Source organism: Eriocheir sinensis, chromosome 14, assembly GCF_024679095.1.
Source record: "Eriocheir sinensis breed Jianghai 21 chromosome 14, ASM2467909v1, whole genome shotgun sequence".
Classification (NCBI taxonomy): domain Eukaryota; kingdom Metazoa; phylum Arthropoda; class Malacostraca; order Decapoda; family Varunidae; genus Eriocheir; species Eriocheir sinensis.
This window is the reverse complement of record NC_066522.1, coordinates 8,643,614-8,668,340: the sequence shown is the minus strand read 5'-3', so window position 1 is coordinate 8,668,340 and position 24,727 is coordinate 8,643,614. Positions and strand designations below refer to the sequence as shown.

Sequence of the window (24,727 nt, the reverse complement as noted above, 5' to 3'; positions counted from 1 at the left end):
AATCTGAAAGGAAGATGATTTGAGAGAGAGAGAGAGAGAGAGAGAGAGAGAGAGAGAGAGAGAGAGAGAGAGAGAGAGAGAGAGAGAGAGAGAGAGAGAGAGAGAGAGAGAGAGAGAGAGAGAGATAGAGAGAGAGAGAGAGAGAGAGAGAGAGAGAGAGAGAGAGAGAGAGAGAGAGAGAGAGAGAGAGAGAGAGAGAGAGAGAGAGAGAGAGAGAGAGAGAGAGAGAGAGAGAGAGAGAGAGAGAGAGAGAGAGAGAGAGAGAGAGAGAGAGAAAGTAGGTTAGAAAGGACTGAGAAGGAAATAAGGGAAATGGAGAGGACGGGATAAGGAGGTAAGAGGAAAGGCGAAGTAAAAAAAGATACAAGGGAGGGGTTTAAAAGTGTAGGAGAGCCGAATGGGAGTAAAGTGGAAAGGGAAAAGGAAGAAAGCAAGAGTAGAAGAAAAGGAGGAAGAAAGAGTGCTAGAAAAGAAAAAACGAAAGATGAGTGAAAGCAAGGCGGAAGGAAAACAAAAATAAGAAAAAAGGCAGCCATTCTCCAGCAGTTTTCCCCTTCCCAGATGTTATCCCTTATTCACCCTCCCTGACGCTGTCCCTTATACAAAAGCCTTGTCCGCCCTCGCATGGAGTATGCATCCCATGTGTGTGGGTGGTGGGTCCTGACACTCAGCCCTTCTGGTCAGAGCAAAGTAAAAAAAAAATCGTTCTCTTACTGAGTCTTCTACCATTTGAATTCCGCCGCAATGTTGCCATTTTCCATCAGTTTTCCTCTTCCCAGATGCTATGCCCTATTCAAGAGCCTGTCAGCCATGGCATGGAATATGAATCCCATGAGTGTGTTGGGTGGGGAGGATCCACACACTCAACCACCATCATTATTCTTTCATCCCAATCGCGGTCAAACTCTAGAGCAGCCTTCTCTCGTTAATATTTCCTCCTGCATACGACTTGAACTCATTCAAGAGGGAAATATCAAGACACCTCAACCGAATTTGACCCTCTCCTCCGAATACTCCAGCTTGTACTCTTTTTTACAGGTGCAGATTTTTCATTTTTCTTTCCCCTGAAGCTGCTTCCTTTACTGTAGAAAAGGAAGAAGGAAAAATATAAATAAAAACAAAGCAAGGATGGAGGAATGAAGCATGGAAGGCAGCAAGAAAGGTCGTGGAGGGGAGGTGAAAGAGCGCAAGGGAGAGAAATTAAAAGAGAAAGCAAAGAAATAAGGTATAGCAGGAGGAAGGAAGTAAGGGAGGAAGGAAGGCAGCGGAGTAACACACTATGTACACGTATCTTCCTCATACTTAACCTCTTGACACATGTCCTCCTCTACTTCATCTTTCTCCTCCTCCACCCACTCCTCCTCCACCCACTCCTCCTCCTCCACCCATTCCTCCTCCTCCTCTTTCTCCTTTTACTCCTCCTCCTCCTCCTCCTTTCTTCTCTTCTCCTCTACCTTCATTCCTTTGTTTATTTCTTCTTCCTCTTTTTCCTTCTCTTTCCCGCTCCCTCCCAAACTCTCTCCCTCCTCTCCCTCTCTCTCTCCGTCTCTCCCATCCTTCTCTTCCCCACATTTTCTCGCTTTCATACCGTCCCTTACAAACATGTCAGAGTTTTGAGAAAGCACGCAGCCACTCTTCTTTTCATCTTTTTCCTTTCTTATTTTCCACAATGCTTTACTCCCGCCACACGCCGATAGATATCCTGCGAGACAGACCAGCGCTGACCAACCTCTCGCAGCTCGTTTCCCATTTTCCGTGGTCGTCGAGTATGTGATGCCCGCCCCACCTCATGAAGTGTAAATACTGCACTTTACGTTATGTTGATATGAAATAGATAACGGTTACTTAAGAATACACTCCAGGCCGTGACGCGAGTGATGGTGATAGCAGCGGCAGCTTCAAGGGTGGTGCGTGTGGCCGCCGTAGACAATGGAGCCAACTCAGACTTTTCAAGAATCGTTACTTTGTTTTCATTCGTTTTTCTTTGTCTAATTCTGAGTTCCAGTGGGGCAAAGCTTAAGTTTCATGGTATCCGACTTTTTTTGAGTTCCAATGGGGCAAGCCTGAGTTTTATAGTACCCTTTTTGAAGATTTATTACATGCCAAGATACCTCTCCATCTAATTTAAACTCTCTTTCCGCGACTCTATCAACAATTTACAAGGAGCAGCGGCAGCGGACATTTTTATTTCCTCCTCCCTTTTTCATTTTCTTTGTCCCTTGAGCTGCCTCCCGCCCTGGAAAAAAAAATGGTTTAGATATAATGTAGCTTAGTTCTGAGTTCGTCTGGATGTTGATTCGGAGCCCTGATCAAGCAATCCGTCCTCACCCACATCTGAATGATATAAATTACCCACTTGAGGGAAATTATCCAGACAGACAGACAGGTGGACAAGCAGGAAAACATGAGCATACCAAATCTAATAATTCAAACGCTACATGGAAGCTAGACAGACCGATAAATAAAGTCATATTTTAGCTTATTAGTAATACAGGTAACATGACGACATGACACAGGGGGGAATATACACTAGGGGCGGATGGCGCGGCAGGTGTACGGTGTGACTAATTACGTGACAGGAAGGTAAAGTATGAAGTAGCAGTATTAGTAGCAGTTTATTAGCCGTAGTCGTAAAAGTAGTAGTAGCAGTAGTAGTAGTAGTAGTAGTAGTAGTAGTAGAAGTAAGAGAAGGAGGAGGAGGAGTTAAGGAAAAGAAGATGGAGAAGAAAAATAGAAGAAATAAATTAGTAATAATACTGATATCGACATTAAAACAGCTCATACAGGACGGATGATCGCAATAATGAATATCGCCATTTATTATCTGGGGCCGGTAGGCGGGAAGGTGCTCCGTCAAATCGCACGAAATGGCTGTGAAATTATAATTAGCCCCGGGCCATAATTATGCGCCATTAATAGGGAGGGTCTCGGCGGGCACTTTAATTATAATGGTCTGGCGCTGTTCACTTTGATTCACATTAGCACCATTATTTCGTTTTTTACATCTTTTCATCTATCTTGGTTCTCTATCTGTCTATGGCCTCTGTCTATTCTCTATTCTGTCTATTGCAGGTAACTTTAATTCTCTCTCTCTCTCTCTCTCTCTCTCTCTCTCTCTCTCTTTTTCCTCCCAATAATTAATGCAAAACTATAATTAAACACGAGAACACCAAATGGAAAGCTGTCCCCTGCAAAACAATTAGTCGCTGAAGCACATGCATTATTGAAACTTATTTGTATGTGTGATCTTCATGTTTATTATCAGTATTTTTTTAGTTTATTATTATTATTCGTTATCATTATTATTATTATTATTATTATTATTATTATTATTATTATTATTATTATTATTATTATTATTATTATTATTATTATTATTATTATTATTATTATTATTATTATTATTATTATTATTATTATTATTATTATTATTATTATTATTATTATTATTATCATTAATATTATCATTATTATTATTATTATTATTATTATTATTATTATTATTATTATTATTATTATTATTATTATTATTATTATTATTATTATTATTATTATTATTATTATTATTATTATTATTATTATTATTATTATTATTATTATTATTATTATTATTATTATTATTATTATTATTATTATTATTATTATTATTATTATTATTATTATTATTATTATTATTATTATTATTATTATTATTATTATTATTATTATTATTATTATTATTATTATTATTATTATTATTGTTCTTGTTATTATGATAAGCTACCAAAGCCTCCCTTCAGGGTGCAGATACAACAAGTTGAACCACAGAAAATACCAAATGATACTGGAGAAAAGCAAAGGCAAGGAATAGTTAAGAAACTGGCCAGTCAAAGCCAAAAGGAGGAAAAAAAATACTGTTTCCAAAAGACATTCACACGAGACTTAAATGTAGAAATGTCTGCAGAAAGGACAATCTCATTGGGTATCTGATTCCATAAACTTGTCAACGACGCAAGAAAACATCGTGAGAATTGTGTCGTACAAAAATTAATAGGATTAAAAACAAGATCGTTTTGACTAAGAGCAAACCTCGTGACCCGGGCAGGAGTAAAAGGATCAGGCAAAGCATTGCGTAAGGGATGCCGATTATTCTTAATAACTTTAAATAAAATGCTAAGGGCACCAACTTGACGCCGATGATCAAGATCACGAACAAGTGCCGGAGAAATAAATTTAGTTGAATTCATAACTCTGTCAAGTAGCTTTAAATGGCAATTGGCAGCAGACATCCAAACAGGAGCACAATACTCAAAGTGAGGCAAAATGAATGCATAAAAGATTTGATTACAGTTGAGTCACAAGCAAATATTTTGAAGCACTTACGAAGTAACCTGTCTTCTGGCAATAGTGGAAGACATGGAGCGGATGTGCTTCTCAAATCTCTAGAATCAAGAGTGACTCCCAACAAACGAATACTCTAAACATCCTTAATCTGTTCAACAAAAATATGCAAACAAGGATGAGGTGGATTCAAGGTACGGGATCTACTGATGATAATGGAATGCGTTTTATTGGCATTAAGCTTCATGCCCCAAAGTTGACACCAAGCGGTGATCATTTTGCATGCAGCAACTTCACCTCTGTTGCTAGGAGAGTGCACAGAGGAGTATAGAGTTGTATCATCAGCATATGAAATAAGCTCATTTTCGAGGTTAATGCCCAAGTCAGGAATAAAAATGTTAAAAAATAAAGGTCCAAGGACACTGCCCAGAGGAACACCAGAAACAACAGGCAGAGGAGCAGAGCAGCACCATCAACAACCACACAAGATTAGTTAAAAATTCTTTTAAAATACTGAGAAGACTTCCACCAATACCAAGGAGTTGTAGTTTATAAATTAGAGCACTATGATTCACAACATCAAATGCAGAACTAAAATCAATAGCAACAACTCGAGACTCATGCCCACGATCCAAAGAAGACTGCAGGCCATGAGACAGAGTCAAGGGAGCGTCACATGTTCCCGAACCCTTACGGAATCCGAACTGAGAATCAGGTAACTGATTGAATTTATCACAGAATATGGAAAGCCGTTCAGCTAAAAGCCTCTCAAAGATCTTAGAGAGGATAGGAGTAATAGAAATTGGGCGGTACTCAGTAGGAAAAGTTGAAGCTGAGGCTCCCTTCGGGATGGGGGTGATGTTGGCCTTGCGCCAACAAGAAGGAAAACTACCAGACTTCAGCAGTAACCTAAATACTGTAAACTGCTAAGAACGTAGCAGTCTTCTTAAAGAATAGAGGAAAAAAAACATCTGGGTCCGTCCCACCATATATATCAAGATCTAGAAGGTACTTTTTCAATTCACTGGATCTAAATGCAACTGAGCTAAGTTTTGGAAAGGGGAAACAAGTCAAAGGTAGGGATAATTCATCATCACACTGTTTGTTAATAAAAATATCAAAGTAAATTAGCCTTTCTTAAAGGATCAAAGGACATTGAACCATCAGACTCGCGTAATGGAGGCATGCTAGAATCGACACCAAACAAGGAGGATTTAAGAGAAGCCCACCATTTGTGTGGTTGAGTAGTTCCTGCAAGAACCTCCTGTATATAAGAATCATAAGCAGCTACAGCTGCATTATAGATTCTCTGAGCATCAGCTTTAAGAGCAACATGATTATCCCATAGCAACTGGCATCGGTTCTGTCTCCATAGGTGATAAGCAGCCTGTTTATCGTCATAGGCCCGCTTACAGTCATCATTAAACCAGGCTTTATCTCTCATACGAGATTTTATTATCTTAGATGGAAGTCTTCTGCGTAAAATATATAATATACAAGTATTAAGAGCAGAGACTGGGTCATTGGATCGTAAAATAGTATGCCACTGAATATTATCAATTGCAGAACAAACATTGTCCCAATTGGCTCTAGATTTAAGATAGACCTGACGGGAAATGATGAAATCAGGAACAGTGAAGTCTAAACAGATCTTACAGTGAATGGCATTATGGTCAGAAGTACCTATGGGAGCAAGGACAGAAGCCACTACAACACCAGGAATGTCAGTTAAAGCCAAATCCAGGTAGTTACCAGAACTGTGTGTAGGTCCATGAATCAGCTGCTCACAACCAGACAGATTAGAGAAATCCAGAGCAGCAGGACCATTACTATTGGTTGAAGATACAGAACCCGACCATTCTTGGTGATGGCCATTCGTCTCGAACAAGTATAAAAGATGCTTTGACATCAACTGACTGTATTGAAGCCATAGCGGTTAAAAGGCAATCATACTAGTCATTATTAGCATCTGGATTCCTATATTGGCTGAAAATATAATGATTATTGTATTTGCTAGAGACTTTGACAAGCTGCATCTCAAGGCAGTGACATACAAATTTAGTTAAGTGTTGTGCACTGTAACCAGATCTAATATACAAACTCATGCCACGAGCACGAGGACAGGAATCCCATCTAATTAGAACAGGTCTATTAAAATTAGGAATAAGAAGCTTTGAAATATCTCTAATGGTTGAAACAAGAGTTTCTGCACAGAAAACAATGTCATGGTTGACAGCACCCATTGTAAGATCCTTCAAATTCTTATAAAGCCCACGAATGTTATAGTAATGGACACGGCAACTTTTAGCAGGTTGTCGGCATGGGCCAGGATTATTTGCAATATCACCGGCCAGCAGAATAAATAAAAACAAATAAAATGATTGAAAAATCTTGTCAGCAACAACAAAGACGTAAAAAGATAACAACAGTAAAAGAAAACTCATTTAAAAACAAAACAACAACAGAAGCGAAGACATTATTTGCACCCCCGACCACTTAAAGTCTGCTCCGTGCTAGGGGCCGTTGGTAAAAGAAACATGCATATAAAGCTGAGAAGATGATGGCAGAAAACAACAGGATCCAGCCGCCATCATACATCCCAATGCCTTGTCAGCTCAGCATGGGATAGGCAGGACCCTGGAAACAGAAAGACTGAGAAGTGTGGTAGTAGTAGTAGTAGTAGTAAAGAAAGAAAGAAAGAAAGAAGAGAGAGAGTCCATTTCCTGGAGAATCTGTGTGTGTGTGTGTGTGTGTGTGTGTGTGTGTGTGTGTGTGTGTGTGTGTGTGTGTGTGTGCGTGTAAATATATAAGATTGAAATGCTACTCGTACAAATTAGAAATAGCTATTATGATTATTTGTTATCTCTCTCTCTCTCTCTCTCTCTCTCTCTCTCTCTCTCTCTCTCTCTCTCTCTCTCTCTCTCTCTCTCTCTCTCATAAAGTACCTTACAAATGAAAGTAAATAGGTATTGACGGTCAAGTAAACCAATGGATCGCGAATTGGTTGAGCAACAGACACAAAAAGAGAGTGATCGACGGATTTAACTCAGAGTGGGCGCCTGTCACTCCCAGTGCTCTTCATTATTTACATCAACGACGTGGATGTTGGACTCAATAACCGCATTAGTAAATTTGCAGACGACACAAAGATTCAGGCAAAGCCTCCAAGATTTGCACAAAAATTTCAGCTTCGTCGGGATGATAGGAGATGGTCCTTCAAGTTGGAACGAGGAATAAAGTTCGAATACGAAATCAAGAATAAAGATGTAATATCCCCGTCAGTGGTCCAGTGTAACACGATTGACTCCTTCAAAAATAAGCTCGACCGTCACTTCCTTCAACTTAATAAATAGGTAAGAAATGCAACTTGAGTCTTCTGATTAATGTAAAATCACTTAGGTTTAAGACAGACCACACACTCTCTCTCTCTCTCTCTCTCTCTCTCTCTCTCTCTCTCTCTCTCTCTCTCTCTCTCTCTCTCTCTCTCTCTCTCTCTCACACACACACACACACACACACACACACACACACACACACACACACACACACACACACACACACACACACACACACACACACACACACACACTAAGGGAAAATTGGACAAATACAGATACGGAGACGGTACCACACGAGCGTAAGCCCAGGCCCTGTAAAGCTACAACTAGGTAAATACAACTAAGTAAATACACACACACACACACACACACACACACACACACACACACACACACACACACACACACACACACACACACACACGAACCCTTTCCTCACAAGGCAACACGAACGTCCCTGAGGAGTGGAGATCAACCAGGAAGAGGATGAGGAGGAGTCGGAGGAGGGGGAAGAGGAGTTGGAAGAGGAGGAGGAGGACGACGAGAAGGAGGAGGACGAGGAGGAGGAGTAGGAGGAGGAAACATAGAAACATGGAATGACAGGCAACAGAAAGCCTATTGGCTCATTACAAGCTTGCCTGCTGTAGAGCTGTGATCTGCCTGACAGTCGCTGGGTGCCTGCAGAGCAGTTCAAGGCATTTCGGTGCGTATTTTCAGTTTACACCTGTTTGTCACGAAGTGACGGTCGATGCGATTTTTTGAAGGAGTTGATGGTTTCTGCACTTACTACTTCAGCAGGGAGGTCGTTCCAATGGCGTATGACTCGGTTAGAGAAGAAACTTCTACCAATGTCTGTGTTGCATCGCTTCGCGTGAATGGGCAGGCCGTTGTTTCTAGTACTTGAGTTGGTCTGTAGCTCAAAGAGCTTGGAGTGTTCGACGTTACTGAAGTTCCTTAGGTACTTGAAGACCTGAATCATATCCCCCCGTAGGCGTCTCTTTTCCAGCGTGAAGAGGTTAAGTCGCCTGAGTCGTTCTTCATACGGCAGGGCTCTCAAGGGTGAAATCATCTTTGAAGCGCGTCGCTGGATTCTTTCTAATAATTCAATGTCTTTTCTATAATTAGGGGACCAGAATTGTACCTCATACTCGAGGTGAAGTCTTACCATTGAGTTAGATAAGAATAACATTACTTCCGGCGTCTTCCAGTCGAAGTTTCTTGATATAAACCCGAGCATAGTGTTGGCTTTGTTATATGCTTTTTTACAGTGTTTTGCGTGTTTTAGGTTACTGCTGATAGTGACTCCAAGATCCGATTCCTCCTGCACGACCTGCGGAGGCTTTCCACGCATGTTGAATGTATGGTCGCTGTTTCTGGAACCAAAGTGCATGACTTTGTATTTGTCAACGTTGAACGACATTTGCCACTTTTCGGACCACTGGATGATCTGGTCAAGGTCCTTTTGGATGACCTCACAGTCGGCAGTCGTGAGGGCCCTTCCGTCCACTTTAGTGTCGTCGGCAGACTTTGATAGGGAGGATTTCAGTCCCGCTTCCAAGTCATTGATGTATATGATAAAAAGAATGCGTCCCAGCACCGACCCCTGGGGCACCCCACTAGTGACTGGTACCCACTCAGAAGCCTGGCCGCTGAGTAAAACTCGCTGTTTTCTGTTGGTGAGCCAATCTCTTATCCATGCAGTTAGTTTTCTTCCTATACCTGCTGACTTTATTTTTTTAAGGAGCCGCTCGTGTGGCACTTTGTCGAAGGCTTTCTGGAAGACCAGGTATATGACATCGCTAGGGATGTGATTATCCCAGTTATCGTATATACCTTGGAAGAAGTCCAGTAGATTCGTTAAGCAAGAACGCTTATTTCGGAAACCGTGCTGCGTGCCAGAAATTATATTGTTTTCTTCTAGGAAATCGACAAGTTTGTCTCTAATAATCTTCTCAAGGACTTTAGAGGAGGAGGAGGAGGAGGAGGAGGAGGAGGAGGAGAAGGAGGAGGAGGAGGAAGAAGTGGTGGTGGTGGTGGTTGAGAAAGAAAATAAATTAAAATGAAAAAAGAAGAACAATAACAAGAAAAAATAATAAGAGCAAGGAGGAGGAGGAAGAAGTGAAAGAGTAGGAGGCATTGGAGAAATTGGACGAGGAGCACTATAGGAAGAGGAGGAGGAGGAGGAGGAGAAGGAAAAACGAAGAAAAAGAAAAGTTAATCTAGAAGAAAAATAGATGATATTGAAAATTTTAAAAGGACAAGAATTTAATTGAAAAACAAGAACAAGAACAAAAATAATAAGAAGAAAAAGGGAGATGTGACATGAAGAGGAAGAGAAGAGAAAGAAGAGGAGTGAAAGGCAGAGGAGGAAGTAGGACACAGGCAGAGAAGCCGGAAGGAAGAGGGCAAGTCACAGCAGGAGTTCAAGGAGAAGTCCACGGAGGAGGAAGACGATGACGACGACGAAGAGGAGGAGGGGGAAGAGGAAGGGAAGGAGAAGGAGGAGGAGGAGGTGCAAGGGGAGACTGCGTAACCCAATTGAAGGCGGAGACATTACATGCAGTTCTGACCTAATGGGCCTGAGGCATGCCGGAGCTGAGTGTTGCCGCTTCTGATGCCGCCCCACGAGGAAGGACGCTGAGATAAGGGGGCAGGATTTGGGAGGGGGGAGGAGAGGGAGATTAGGAGAGGAAGACTAGGCAGAAAGAGAGGAGGTTGGAGGAAAGGGAGATAAGGGGAGTAAGACGGTGCAAAAGGAGAGGAGTTGCAAAGAGGAGGAAAAGGAGACAGGAGGGATAAAGGAGAAGAAGAAAAGGAGGAAAGAGAGGAGAGACAACGGAGAGGAAAAGGTGACGGAGGAACCAGAAGGAAAGGAGGGATAAAGTAAAGGAAGAGATGACAGAAGGAGAGGAGGTATAAAGGTGAGGAAGAAGAGACGGGAGGAGAGGAGGGATAAAAGGGAGGAAGAGGAGATGGGGGGAGAGGAGGGATATATAAGCGAGGGAGAGAGAGAGGGTTAAGCGAGATAAGGGAAGATATAGGGAGGAGAGAGTAAAGGGGTGACAATAGGGAGGATAATGAGGAAAAAAAGAATGGAGATGTTGGGGAAGGATGAAGAAATGGAAGAAGAAAAAAGAAGAAGAGAAAAAGAAGAAAACAACAACAACAACAACGACGACAACGACAAAAGGAGGAGGAGGAGGATTAAAAAGAAGAAGGAGAAGAAGAAGAAGAAAAAAAGAAGAAGGAGGAGAAGGAAGAGTACGAGAAAAAGATAGGGAAGTATTAGAAAGGAAGGAGGAGGCAGTAAGCAGAAGGGTAAATGTGACAGCAAGAGGTTAGGGAAACATATTATCGTGTTCTTCGAGGAAAGGCGAGAGAGAAAGTGGATTGAAGGAGGGGAAGCTAAAGAAAGGAAGGGAGAGATTAATTGGCAGAAGACGTACTGATGAGTGTCGAGACGATAAATAATTACAGGAATAGGTCAGAAAAAATAAAGATCAAAAAATAATAAATATAGAGAAGAGGTACATACAGGATTACAAGAACTACCCCGTGTCCGACGTCTGGCTTATAATAGATCCCTTTTTGTGTGTTCTTATTTACTTACAGAGAAAAATAAGAAAACAGGGAAGCGTAAGAAAGGAAAAGGGAAGAGGGAAAAGAGGGAGCAAGGCAATGTGAAAGGAAGGGAAGGTGATGAAAGATTCTTTGGGGAAGGAAAGGAATGGATTAAAAGCTAAAATTACCATCACCTGTGGGGCATGAGGAGGAGGAAAAAGAGAAGGAGGAGGAGCAGGAGGAGGAGGAGGAGGAAAAATGATGATGGAGGATTGAAGAAGATTATTTATGTCACCGTCCTTGCCACTCGTGTGTGTGTGTGTGTGTGTGTGTGTGTGTGTGTGTGTGTGTGTGTGTGTGCTTTCTTTTCAATCTCTGTATTTTCCCTTTAAGTAACTATATTTTCCTCGACACTGTTTTCCATTCTCTTGTTTTCCTCTTCCTCCTCCTCCTCCTCCTCCTCCTACTTCTTCTCTCCCTTCTCCTCCTCCTCTTCCTCTCCTTCCTCAGTTATATTATTTTCTATCGTTTTCCCATCAGCACCTCGCATGACTTGTAAGGATATTTTGATCACAGTGGTGGTGGTGATGGTGGTGATGGTGGCAGTAGTAGTGGTAGTGGTGATGGCACTGGTGGTCGTAGTGATGATGGTGGTGATGATGGTAGTGATGGTGGTAGTGATGGTAATAGCGATAGTGGTAGTGAGGGTGGTGGAGGTTGTGGTGGTCGTGGTGGTAGTGAAGGAGTGATATAAATACGACACTGAAGAGAGAGAGAGAGAGAGAGAGAGAGAGAGAGAGAGAGAGACTGTACTATACTGGAGAGAAAGGAAGCTATTTTAACCATTATAGAACCAGTAAAGAAAAAACAATACCAATGACACATGAAGGTCTGTGGTCACTGTATTACTAATTATTAAGTGCAGGCATTATAATAGTGTCCGTGTAAACTTCTGAATTAATTACTTTCCCTCAACAATAAATAATTCAGTGTCGCCAATCAGACCAGTGTTGTCGTGGCGTAAAAACAACTTATTTATCATTATGCTGTAAATCTAAATAAAGTAAAATTACAACCGGTAGCCAAGTGTCAGATGCACCTTTTTCTTTTTTTTTTAATTGACTGATTGATTAATTGGTTGGCTTAGGGTTTATCTATAACGCAATACGGAAAGCTTTAGACACATTATCTCTCTCTCTCTCTCTCTCTCTCTCTCTCTCTCTCTCCAACAACGTAGCAATGTTCCGCGGATTAAAGTATTTCCTCTTTGGAGATAATTTAATATGTCACGATCAAAGTGATTTTCCAATGACTAATGAATCATTTAATGACGTAATAGCATATATGAGAATAGTGGATGATGTGAGTGTGTGTGTGTGTGTGTGTGTGTGTGTGTGTGTGTGTGTGTGTGTGTGTGTGGGTAGTGTGTGTGTGTGTGGTGGGGGAAATTCACTCACGGTCTCCTCACGTGCTGGACACCTGATCGTCAAAAAGAATAATCCCGGACATGTTTTGGAGCTCGTTAGCGGATCTAAATGAAAAGCAGTAACGTACCCTACACCACACACACACACACACACACACACACACACACACACACAAGGGGGCACAGTAACCGCTCTTTGTCAAAGGAATATGCTTTAGGTCTGAGCAAGGCACGAACCAAAGCCAGCCGGGATGGCAAACTGATCTCTTAACCATTGCACCACGGGATCTGATTTGTGTGTGTGTTTGTGTTGTGCGTGTGTGTGTGTGTGTGTGTGTGTGTGTGTGTGTGTGTGTTATTCACCACGGCCTGATCATGTGTTGGACTCGTAATCGCCAGCAGGTACCCTCCCGACATGAGCAAGTACTCTTTATCGTCGATCTTTGGGTATTGCCAGGACGTCTCACACCACACACCCCATCCCCCTTGCTCAAGGGGGGATAGTAACCACTCCTAGTTAAAGGAAAGTATCCGGCCTGAGCAGGCTCGAACCGCCGCCTGTCAGACCGTGAAGCCTGGCAGCGCTGTGCTCTAACCAGTTGCGCAACGGGAGTGTGTGTGTGAGTGTGTGTGTGTGTGTGTGTGTGTGTGTGTGTGTGTGTGTGTTTAACGTGTCCGGAAATATGATATATGAAACCTCACACTAAATATTATAACGATTGTAATTAATTGTTTTTATCCATCTATATAACATTCCTAAAGTAACAGTTTTGATTCACATTACCTGGCAATTATTTCAAATACAAAGATAACATTCAAACCTCGTATTTTCAGCCCATCAGGTAACACCAAACTTTGCGAGGAAAAAGCGAAACTGTCCTCGATAAAAGAAAAATCGAGTAACATCGCCTTTTTCAACTTTTTGTAGTTACGTCGAAAACCTACCAATCAAAGAAAAAAGAAAGAAAACACATACAAACTAAAATATGAGTAGAACTTTCATTCCCAACCCTTTTATATTTCACACTTCATCGGGTTCCCGCGAATACTCTTGAATAACCCTGAAAATCCTCTTCATCTCTACTATTCTGCTGGGCTGGCGGCGCGGGCCCAGTCACCGAACACTCACCCAGACATTTCAGTAACTCACACTATTCTCTCTCTCTCTCTCTCTCTCTCTCTCTCTCTCTCTCTCTCTCTCTCTCTCTCTCTCTCTCTCTCTCTCTCTATCTATCTATCTATCTATCTATCTATCTATCTGAAAGGAAAGGAAATAACATCAGCCATACCATAATCTCGTAATGTTTGGGGTTTCGTTTTTTTCGCCGCTGTTGTAATGGAAGGAAGAGGGTCCATAGGCGACTCCCCTTCTTCCGGTAAACATGTTACTGGAAGCTCTCCGGTTGGCTTATAAGAGGACGGGGCATAATACCTCACCGATGGAGTCGAGAATAAAGGAAAACGTATTCAGATCTGTTGGAGAAGGGGGAAACCTTACTAAAATATTATTGTTGGCGTCGTATGGATGCGTATACTCGATTGCTCATATTTTTCTTTCGTCCGTCTCCTAAAGGTATGATATTGTTAAGGAAGGAATTGAGAGAGAGAGAGAGAGAGAGAGAGAGAGAGAGAGAGAGAGAGAGAGAGAGAGAGAGAGAGAGAGAGAGAGAGAGCACCACATCGACTGACTTACCCGCGTATTTCCTGCACTACGAAATCGAGTGGGAATAAATCTTTGTCCCATTCCAGTCATTCCCGCTTTTTCCCGGGCGTAAGTATGATGTAGCGTCCACGCCTGAGTGCAGCGGCGGCGAGGGAGACCGAGGAACCAATTTTCTTTGCCCTGAGAGAGAGAGAGAGAGAGAGAGAGAGAGAGAGAGAGAGAGAGAGAGAGAGAGAGGAGGGTCTTTGGCATGTGTACGGCCAGTTTTGCGATATGTGGTGAAAACGAACCTACCTACATATGTATCTCGTGGCCGCTGTGTCGTGTGTCATGTGGTTGGTGTTTATTAATTAATATGGGTTTGGGCGTGCATTGTGTGTTATGTGATTGGCGTGACCAACTCTGTGCCATGCCTCAATAAATATTCCATAACGTATCTAATAAAGTGTAATCAAGCTCATAAATATCGAACATGACACAAATATATATACGGCTAAAGCTCATGCCTCCCACATCACAGTTTTCCATATCAAATGTAACTTTCATATCTGGCAGAACGTCGATGCATGACAATCATCCCTCTATAACCTTTTTACAGGGCGGGAACGGGGTCGTCGACTACCGTGTGGAGGGAGGCTGGGGTGCGCTGGGGGTGGACGAGGGGGGCGGGGTGAGACTGCTACGCCACCTGGATCGCGAGGCACCAGGAGGGGCGAGGACACTAGCCCGCATCCTCGCCGTGGACAGAGGAACGCCCCCACTCACCTCTACCGCCACCCTGACACTCAATGTGCTGGATGTGAACGACTGCGCCCCGAACCTGCTTCCGCCCACCGTCTTCCATGTCCCCGAAGGAGCGCCGGCCACATTCCTGGGTCTCCTGCGCGCCACCGACAGGGACGTGTGGTCGCTGGGACATGGCCCGCCCTTCTCCTTCTTCCTCGATCCATCCAACCCACCGCATATCCTGCAGAGTCTTGAGCTGCGGCGTGATGCTGGTGAGTGTGTGGGTATTGGGCGTATTTGGTTAGTAGTGGTGGTGTTGTTACCATCTGCGTACGCGTTATGATATTGATTTCAGATAATTATGTGACTAATTAGCTCAAAACAAAACACAACATTTCTAGCAATAGTATATCCTCGTAGGGATGAAGAATTTGATGTGTTTAAATATCTGCCTGTCTCTTAATCCGCTGCTTGTGTCAGTTGGTCTGTCTTGCCATGAAATCAGCATCGTTTTCACCTAAGAGTTAGCCTCAATTTTTATTACTCTCTCTCTCTCTCTCTCTCTCTCTCTCTCTCTCTCTCTCTCTCTCTCTCTCTCTCTCTCTCTCTCTCTCTCTCTCTCTCTCTCTCTCTCTCTCTCACACACACACACACACACATGCAGGCACGCAGGTACGCACGTGAGTTTCCGTTCGGGAGCTCAAACCCACGCTTGCAGAATCCTTACGTCCTTATATTCTCATGTTCTAGTAGTTGCAGTAGTAGTAGGGGAGATGGAGGTGAAGCAGCATTACTTGTTTTTTGTATGTGTTTGTTTGTTTGATTTTTGTTTGTTTGTTTGTTTTTTTAGTAACAGCAGCACCAGTAGTAGTAGTAGTAGTAGTAGTAGTGAGAGGAACCAGGTCACCACCACGCAAAATCATCCACATTGCCGACCTGGACTTTGAGGCGACGGTGGTTGATAGTCGTATCAATCATAGGCTCTGTTAGCTTAAGAACAATATGTTTAATAATGTTTGTAATACTAAATAAAGATGGTTGTCGGCCACAGTCATTGGCGGTTTGTGGCCTATGAATTGCTTTGTGAAAGACTATGAGAAAAGATACCTCTCACACCTCACGAGGGGAAGCAGAGAGAGAGAGAGAGAGAGAGAGAGAGAGAGAGAGAGATCAAGTGTCTAATTTCATCTCATGGGATTCAATACCCTTTCCGTCTAGCGGTCGGTAAAGGCGAATTTAGCGTGCACATCAGTAATTTGTACAGTCGACGATAGAGTAGTGTCACGGTTTTCAGAATGTTTAGCCTGGTGGCGGTATCTGGCAACTATACCACGGTGGCGCATTCACTGGTGATGTTAGTGACGCGTATCAGTGTGTACAGTGTGTGTGTGACCGTGAAATTATAATGTTGTATAATATTATATCATATTATAATATAATGTAGTTAGAAATATACCAGATTACATGAATTCAATTTAGAAATGCGATAATGAATGTCTTTTACATGATGATGATGATGACGACGAGGTAAAACATCACGAACAGTCTGAAACACTTTTTCTTATTAAACTTTGAAACTACCGCGTGCAATGCTGTCCTTCACAGAGGCAGGCAGTGACTAATGCTCCTTACCATCAAACAGCAAATAGGCTTGAGGGTCTGTTTAACTCGCAGCCTTAATTCCCGTCACTATAAAGCCTCAAAGACAATTCAGATCATCAAAAATCTAAAATCATTTCTCCGTGAAGATTACGTAATATCTAAGTATAAATACGTGTGTGTGTGTGTGTGTGTGTGTGTGTGTGTTGAGTGCGAGCGAGGAAAAGCCCGCGGTCGACGACGCCATCATGTGAACGTTTATAGCCTATTATTACGTATAATTTTTTTTGATAAAGAACAAGATCTCGGCTGTCAGGGATTTATTTTTTAAGTTAAAAGGCATAACAATCTCCCTTAATAAGTGCAGTATATTTTTAAATGTATCATAGAACTTAGAATTGCTCTTGACTAAATTTGACCGAAACTAAAAGCTCGTGTCAAAATGTAGCGACAGAGCCTAAAGAAAAAATATTTATTAAGCGTTAGCGACGGGCACTTTTGATAAATATCTATCTTAAAATTATGGAGAGTGCACCTGTGACCACCGATCACCACAACAGTACGATTTCGATAGGATATAATAATTTTCATGTCGCGTGGAGGGGTTGCCAGATGTCGCTTTCTGAACGAAACTTACTGGACAGTGTGACACTACTCTCTATAGCCGACTGTACATGTGCAAGTATGTGTTTGTGATTTATTTTTCCACTGTGTAAAGTCATTTATAACACTCAAGTGACTGTGATGGCATGCTGGGCGGAGTCTGTGCCTGGCGCGAGGTAAACAGACTGTTGAGATGGAGAACACTGCCTCTTCTGACGCTTCTGCAGTCGTAGCTCATGCTTCATTATGTACAATGCAGCAGCACAGTCTTCTAAAACCTAGCTCAATATCCTTCCGATTTATGGTAAACTGGCTGAAGAGATGCTGGCGCGGTGTTTGTTGTTGTTGGAGCGCGGCGTCAACAACAGTTCAGGGTCAATGCTGTGTGATGCACAACATTGTTGTTTGGTGATATCACCAACGAAAACAAGCAACATGTTGGTAGAAACTTGTCCTGTGTGACGCCGCCTTTAGCAGGAGCCAGGATCTCACCCAGTGCCAAGGATAGGGAAAGTTTGGCCGCGTGCTGCGGAGCCATAGAACAGGAGAGGTTGGCCACTCCATCACAGGCGCCACGTTGTTATCAGAAAAGCCAAGCGAAGTGTAAATGGATTTGACAAGGCTTTCGTTGGAGTTTTGGGCATTTCCAGGGGTAGTTCCCTCTGGTAGTTTGACCCTTCCGTACCATGAACCCAAACAAACACTCTTTAAAACCCGGTTATTCTCCTTTTTTGTCTTTGGAAAAAGTTGATCTGAGAGGTAGAAGCGTCTGAGAGTAACGACCCTTGAGTTTGTGGTGGGAGAGAGCCCATTACCGTGGGACACAGGGCCAGTGTGACATCCGGGTTGCCTCAGTTTACCTTCCTTTTTTGTTCTCTCATCATTGTGCTAACTTTGACACTTGATGTGGCACTAACAAGGCGTGAATAATACGTGCATGGCTGAAATTTTATACATGTTGCCTTAAATAACGGCTCCTTGAATCTGGGTGCTGCGGTAACTACATAGGTAAGAGGTAAAGTTGGGGTCTCCGCAATAGCTGCGCGTGGCCTCAGTGCTCACTGGGGAAACCTGCGGAAGGTAAACTGTGGTAAACTGTTAACTAAGGATGCCACTAAATGCTGTAATACTCAGGGCCGGAGACAAACCGGCATTGTGTTTGTACAGTTTTAAAAGAAACATAACTCTCTCGAATCTAAACCGGGGCCGCAATCACCGTGTTCATAAGTGACATATTTGAATGGTTCACGGTCTCCCAACTTCAATATTTATTTTGATTTTGATTTTTTTCAAAGAAATTGATAAGAGAAACAGCAACACATTATCACCACTCTGTTGTCATTTCCTTCAATACAACAGCAGCGATTCTTGCAACTAATTCTTCTGTTACCACCGAAAGGGTCCTGAACGAGTCACACCTACAAGCTTTCCTTCTCCTAAGCTTTTTAACAACCTTCGGTGGCGTCACAGCAGCTTCCCGTGAAGGTAGTTTTTCTTCTTTCTCTGTTACTGTGATTTCATTCGTTTCATTGGCTGGCAGAATCTCCTTTGTTATCTCTGTTCGTTCTACTCTCAGAGGTCCATCGCCATTTTCTGTAACATTCTTAGTCTCCACAGAAGCCTCCTTAATGGTTTCCTGTGAAGGTAGTTTTTCTTCTTTCTTTGTTACTACAACTTCATTCGTTTTATTGCCGGGCAGAATCTCCTTTGTTATCTCTGTTCGTTCTGTTATCAGAGGTCCATCGCCATTTTCTGTAACATTCTTAGTCTCGAGAGAAGTATCCTTAATGGTTTCCTGTGAAGGTAGTTTTTCTTCTTTCTTTGTTACTACAACTTCATTCGTTTTATTGCCGGGCAGAATCTCCTTTGTTATCTCTGTTCGTTCTGTTATCAGAGGTCCATCACCATTTTCTGTAACATTCTTAGTCTCCACAGAAGTCTCCTTAATGGTTTCCCGTGAAGGAAGTTTTTCTTCTTTCTCTGTTACTACAACTTCATTCGTTTTATTGCCGGGCAGAATCTCCTTTGTTATCTCTGTTCGTTCTGTTATCAGAGGTCCATCGCCATTTTCTGTAACATTCTTAGTCTCCACAGAAGTCTCCTTAATGGTTTCCTGTGAAGGTAGTTTTTCTTCTTTTTCTGTTACTACAACTTCATTCGTTTTATTGCCGGGCAGAATCTCCTTTGTTATCTCTGTTCGTTCTGTTATCAGAGGTCCATCGACATTTTCTGTAACATTCTTAGTCTCGAGAGAAGTCTCCTTAATGGTTTCCTGTGAAGGTAGTTTTTCTTCTTTTTCTGTTACTTCAACTTCATTCGTTTTATTGCCGGGCAGAATCTCCTTTGTTATCTCTGTTCGTTCTGTTATCAGAGGTCCATCGCCATTTTCTGTAACATTCTTAGTCTCGAGAGAAGTATCCTTAATGGTTTCCTGTGAAGGTAGTTTTTCTTCTTTCTTTGTTACTACAACTTCATTCGTTTTATTGCCGGGCAGAATCTCCTTTGTTATCTCTGTTCGTTCTGTTATCAGAGGTCTATCGCCATTTTCTGTAACATTCTTAGTCTCGAGAGAAGATTCCTTAATGGTTTCCTGTGAAGGTAGTTTTTCTTCTTTTTCTGTTACTTCAACTTCATTCGTTTTATTGCCAGGCAGAATCTCCTTTGTTATCTCTGTTCGTTCTGTTATCAGAGGTCCATCGCCATTTTCTGTAACATTCTTAGTCTCGAGAGAAGTATCCTTAATGGTTTCCTGTGAAGGTAGTTTTTCTTCTTTCTCTGTTACTAAAGTTTCATTCGTTTTATTGCCGGGCAGAATCTCCTTTGTTATCTCTGTTCGTTCTGTTATCAGAGGTCCATCGCCATTTTCTGTAACATTCTTAGTCTCCACAGAAGTCTCCTTAATGGTTTCCTGTGAAGGTAGTTTTTCTTCTTTTTCTGTTACTTCAACTTCATTCGTTTTATTGCCAGGCAGAATCTCCTTTGTTATCTCTGTTCGTTCTGTTATCAGAGGTCCATCGACATTTTCTGTAACATTCTTAGTCTCCACAGAAGTCTCCTTAATGGTTTCCTGTGAAGGTAGTTTTTCTTTTTCTGTTACTTCAACTTCATTCGTTTTATTGCCTGGCAGAATCTCCTTTGTTATCTCTGTTCGTTCTGTTATCAGAGGTCCATCGACATTTTCTGTAACATTCTTAGTCTCGAGAGAAGTCTCCTTAATGGTTTCCTGTGAAGGTAGTTTTTCTTCTTTTTCTGTTATTACAACTTCATTCGTTTTATTGCCGGGCAGAATCTCCTTTGTTATCTCTGTTCGTTCTACTTTATGAGGTCCATCGCTCTTTTCTGTAGCGTTCCTCCCCTCCACAAATGTCATCGTAATGCTTTTCTGTGAAGGTAGATTTTCTTCTTTCTCTGTTACTAAAGTTTCATTCGTTTTATTGCCGGGCAGAATCTCCTTTGTTATCTCTGTTCGTTCTGTTATCAGAGGTCCATCGACATTTTCTGTAACATTCTTAGTCTCCACAGAAGTCTCCTTAATGGTTTCCTGTGAAGGTAGTCTTTCTTCTTTCTCTGTTACTAAAGTTTCATTCGTTTTATTGCCGGGCAGAATCTCCTTTGTTATCTCTGTTCGTTCTACTTTATGAGGTCCATCGCTCTTTTCTGTTGCGTTCCTCCCCTCCACAAATGTCATAGTAATGCTTTTCTGTGAAGGTAGTCTTTCTTCTTTCTCTGTTACTAAAGTTTCATTCGTTTTATTGCCGGGCAGAATCTCCTTTGTTATCTCTGTTCGTACTTCTTTATGAGGTCCATCGCTCTTTTCTGTAGCGTTCCCCCCCTCCACAAATGTCATCGTAATGCTGTTCTGTGAAGGTAGTCTTTCTTCTTTCTCTGTTACTAAAGTTTCATTCGTTTTATTGCCTGGCAGAATCTCCTTTGTTACCTCTGTTCGTTCTACTTTATGAGTTGCGGCTTTATCGTCCTTCGGCTTTTCTTCAGTGGCATTGGTAAGAGGCTGTACTGTTGCTTCCTTCTTTATAACAACTTTTTCGTTAATTTCATTACCCTCTTCCTCCGTGACCTTTTTCACGTCCACTTTTTGTGTTAGGGACCCGCTGTTTGGAGTGGTTTCCGTCAGAGTTTCCCTCTCTGTGACAGATTTTTCGCCGCTTTCTTTACCTTCCTCATCAATAACAACCTGTGTTTCCGTAGTCTTTGATACATTTCCGTTGGGCATTACGTCAGTTTCTGTAGTCTTTTCAACGACTGTCTTGTTTCCGGTTACATGCCCCGTTTCATCTGTATTATTATAGACTTTCCTCTCCACGGTCTTGATGGTGTCATTAGTGCCACTGTCCATGCTCTTTAAATCAGACAATTTGGGTAAATCGTTGAGTCCCCCCTCGTCAACTTTCTGGCGAGGGTTCATAACGGCCTTCTCCAGGGTTCCGGAGGCCGCCTTGTCGTTCGGGAGCCCTGCGGAGTTCGCTCCGCCGGCCAGCGGCAGGCTGCTGCCGCTCAGATTCCCCAGCAACAAGAAGAGCGTGCACACTGCGAAAAGCGACATAATTGTTGACTGTGAGGTTATGAAATTAAAAAGAATTACGGTTTTGTAAAAACCGCTTTCGTCAGCTCAGGGATTGAAAACAGAATGGCCTCCGGGACGCCGAGCGGGTGGGAGAAATATACTCTGTGGTCTTCCTCCCGCGTTGTTTGTGTTTTTGTAGAACAGTGTGAGTCTATTTTAAAGAAATCACACACACACACACACACACACACACACACACACACACACACACACACACAAGATGGCAAGGAATTCTGATGTCAAGTCTGGTGTGTGTGTGTGTGTGTGTGTGTGTGTGTGTGTGTGTGTGTGTGTGTGTGTGTGTGTGTGTGTGTGTGTGTGTGTGTGTGTTTTACGTTGTTGCCTATTGTGTGTGTGTGTGTGTGTGTGTGTGTGTGTGTGTGTGTGTGTGTGTGTGTGTGTGTGTGTGTGTGTGTTTGTGTTGTGTGTGTGTGTGTGTGTGTGTGTGTGTGTGTGTGTGTGTGTGTGTGTGTGTGTGTGTGTGTGTGTGTGTGTGTGTGTGTGTGTTTAGGAGTATGTGAAGCTCAGGGTCCGTCCGTTACAAGGATGGTTAACGTCACTTCTTGACTTCCTCTTCCCCTTCCCGCTTCATCATTGCATCTCTCTCTCTCTCTCTCTCTCTCTCTCTCTCTCTCTCTCTCTCTCTCTCTCTCTCTCTCTCTCTCTCTCTCTCTCTCTCTCTCTCTGTTTTTTCTCCTTCCTTTCGTTCATCTACTTCCATTTCTTTGCCTCTTTCCTTCTCATTGCTGTGTTTTTATTCATCCTTCACCATTATCTTACTCATCAATCTTACTATATTATTTTTCCCTCTCCTCCAGTCCTACCTATGAAGAGTGATAAAGACAACGTATAGGAACAAACGACATAATTGCTCTTCCGCATAAGTACACTGGTAGAGGTTCTGTTCGTCCCAAACTACTTTGTTACCTGGAGTGTTTCAAAGTCCGTTTCATAATTTGTGTTCTTCCATTTGCTGCGATTTGCTCTTTGTTTGGAAGCTTCGTGACATGGTTGGAAGGGGAAATTGAAAATCATCTGTATCTATCTATCTATCTATCTATCTATAACGGGGCATACTTTGTAGCTGCTCGCTGAAGTTAGGGTTGATTGAAGATCTGGAGTCGCTTCCCGCATCAGGAGGGTCACTACATTGTGCGTGGCGGGTAATGGTGACACGGGCGCCTTATATAGATGTTCAGACCACTCAGACCTATGGTCCAGACTACGTAACGTAGTCAGTCCTTAAACCTAAATGAAACTTATAAATGGACACCAAGACTCTGGATTTCTGCCTTAGCGAATATTAAGATGGAGGAAGTGGCGATTGAGTTTGAAAACGAATCAGTCGTGTTGCACTGAATCAATGAAGGTGAATTTTGTTCCATTTCCGTATTACGACGTTGGTGAAGAAACAAAATGATGCAGTTTGAGTTTGTTTACATTTAAATCTTGTGCCAGTATGTCTGGCTCGAGAGGTATCGCAGATCATAAACAATTTGGATTTGTCCACAAGTTATTAAGTATTTTGAAACATTCGATCAGTATCCCACTGGAGTGACGTTTCTCTAGCGATAGCATGCATAGAAATAAAAGCGTATAAGGTTTGATGCGCAATGTAGAGATCATCTCTGTTAACCTATGTGAAACGTCTACTATATTCTATGTCTTTCGCATAGCTGTGAGACCAACACTATACCGCATATGGTGAGGTCTGTCTAAACTATTGGATAATGGTAGTGATATATATATGTGTTTTTGAATGAAAAAATCCTTTTAATGAAGGCCAACGTTTTTTTTTTGGATTTTCGCTGCATCAATGCACAGCTCAAAGAATATGAGAGAGAGAGAGAGAGAGAGACTTATTAAGGCGGCGTCACACTGGTCATATTTCTCCCAACATGTTGCTCGTTTTTGTCGGCGGTTGGGCAAAATGAACAACCACCAACAAGATTTGGCGGATCGGGAAGGAAGGACAACGGTTGGTTGGTTGGTTGTGAGAAATCGGGGTCAAATGACATTCGTGCTATTAGCTGTAAATGTAAATTGAAAATCAATCATCGTACATATTTACTCAAATTGTCAACTGTAAAACTCCAAAAACCGACGTACAGTCGACGATAGAGAGTAGTGTCACGGTTTTCAGAATGTTTAGCCTGGTGGCGGTATCTGGCAACTATACCACGGTGGCGCATTCACTGGTGATGTTAGTGACGCGTATCAGTGTGTACAGTGTGTGTGTGACCGTGAAATTATAATACTGTATAATATTATATCATATTATAATATAATGTAGTTAGAAATATACCAGATTACATGAATTCAATTTAGAAATGCGATAATGAATGTCTTTTACATGATGATGATGATGACGACGAGGTAAAACATCACGAACAGTCTGAAACACTTTTTCTTATTAAACTTTGAAACTACCGCGTGCAATGCTGTCCTTCACAGAGGCAGGCAGTGACTAATGCTCCTTACCATCAAACAGCAAATAGGCTTGAGGGTCTGTTTAACTCGCAGCCTTAATTCCCGTCACTATAAAGCCTCAAAGACAATTCAGATCATCAAAAATCTAAAATCATTTCTCCGTGAAGATTACGTAATATCTAAGTATAAATACGTGTGTGTGTGTGTGTGTGTGTGTGTGTGTGTTGAGTGCGAGCGCGGAAAAGCCCGCGGTCGACGACGCCATCATGTGAACGTTTATAGCCTATTATTACGTATAATTTTTTTGATAAAGAACAAGATCTCGGCTGTCAGGGATTTATTTTTTAAGTTAAAAGGCATAACAATCTCCCTTAATAAGTGCAGTATATTTTTAAATGTATCATAGTTTGATAAACAACTTAGAATTGCTCTTGACTAAATTTGACCGAAACTAAAAGCTCGTGTCAAAATGTAGCGAC

General features: G+C 42.1%; 2 protein-coding genes across 51 annotated transcripts in view; both read left to right on the top strand.

Moving 5' to 3' along the window:
* The window catches only part of LOC126998314 (putative neural-cadherin 2), a 154,397-nt gene that overhangs the window by 91,652 nt on the left and 38,018 nt on the right, over positions 1–24,727 (top strand). The window contains exons 11-12 of the mRNA XM_050859800.1: positions 14,907–15,364; positions 23,040–23,044. Of these exons, the coding sequence (XP_050715757.1) occupies positions 14,907–15,364; positions 23,040–23,044 (463 nt within the window). The remainder of the gene's footprint in view (positions 1–14,906; positions 15,365–23,039; positions 23,045–24,727) is intronic.
* Positions 18,597–21,779, top strand: LOC126998419 (uncharacterized). 50 transcript variants are annotated; one of them, XM_050860082.1, is made up of 5 exons: positions 18,597–19,039; positions 19,199–19,516; positions 19,676–20,086; positions 20,246–20,311; positions 21,104–21,779. In XM_050860082.1, the coding sequence occupies exons 1-5, from the start codon at positions 18,865–18,867 to the stop codon at positions 21,193–21,195; spliced, it is 1,062 nt and encodes a 353-aa protein (XP_050716039.1). In that variant the 5' UTR covers positions 18,597–18,864; the 3' UTR covers positions 21,196–21,779. The 50 variants fall into 50 exon arrangements, 8 of the variants coding, with proteins under 8 accessions (XP_050716039.1, XP_050716038.1, XP_050716033.1 ...); XR_007752836.1 differs by lacking the exon at positions 20,246–20,311 and adding an exon at positions 20,402–20,626 and having other exon boundaries at positions 18,598–19,039; positions 20,786–21,779; XM_050860081.1 differs by lacking the exon at positions 20,246–20,311 and adding an exon at positions 20,402–20,467 and having other exon boundaries at positions 18,598–19,039; positions 19,676–20,245; positions 20,945–21,779.

Coding starts and splice junctions, on each gene's coding strand:
- LOC126998419 (XM_050860076.1), top strand. CDS start 18,865: ATGGTTTCCTGTGAAGGTAGTTTTTCTTCTTTCTTTGTTACTACAACT. Junction 19,040..19,198: donor CTTAATGGTTTCCTGTGAAG/GTAGTTTTTCTT, acceptor TTTCCCGTGAAG/GAAGTTTTTCTTCTTTCTCT. Junction 19,517..19,675: donor CTTAATGGTTTCCTGTGAAG/GTAGTTTTTCTT, acceptor TTTCCTGTGAAG/GTAGTTTTTCTTCTTTCTTT.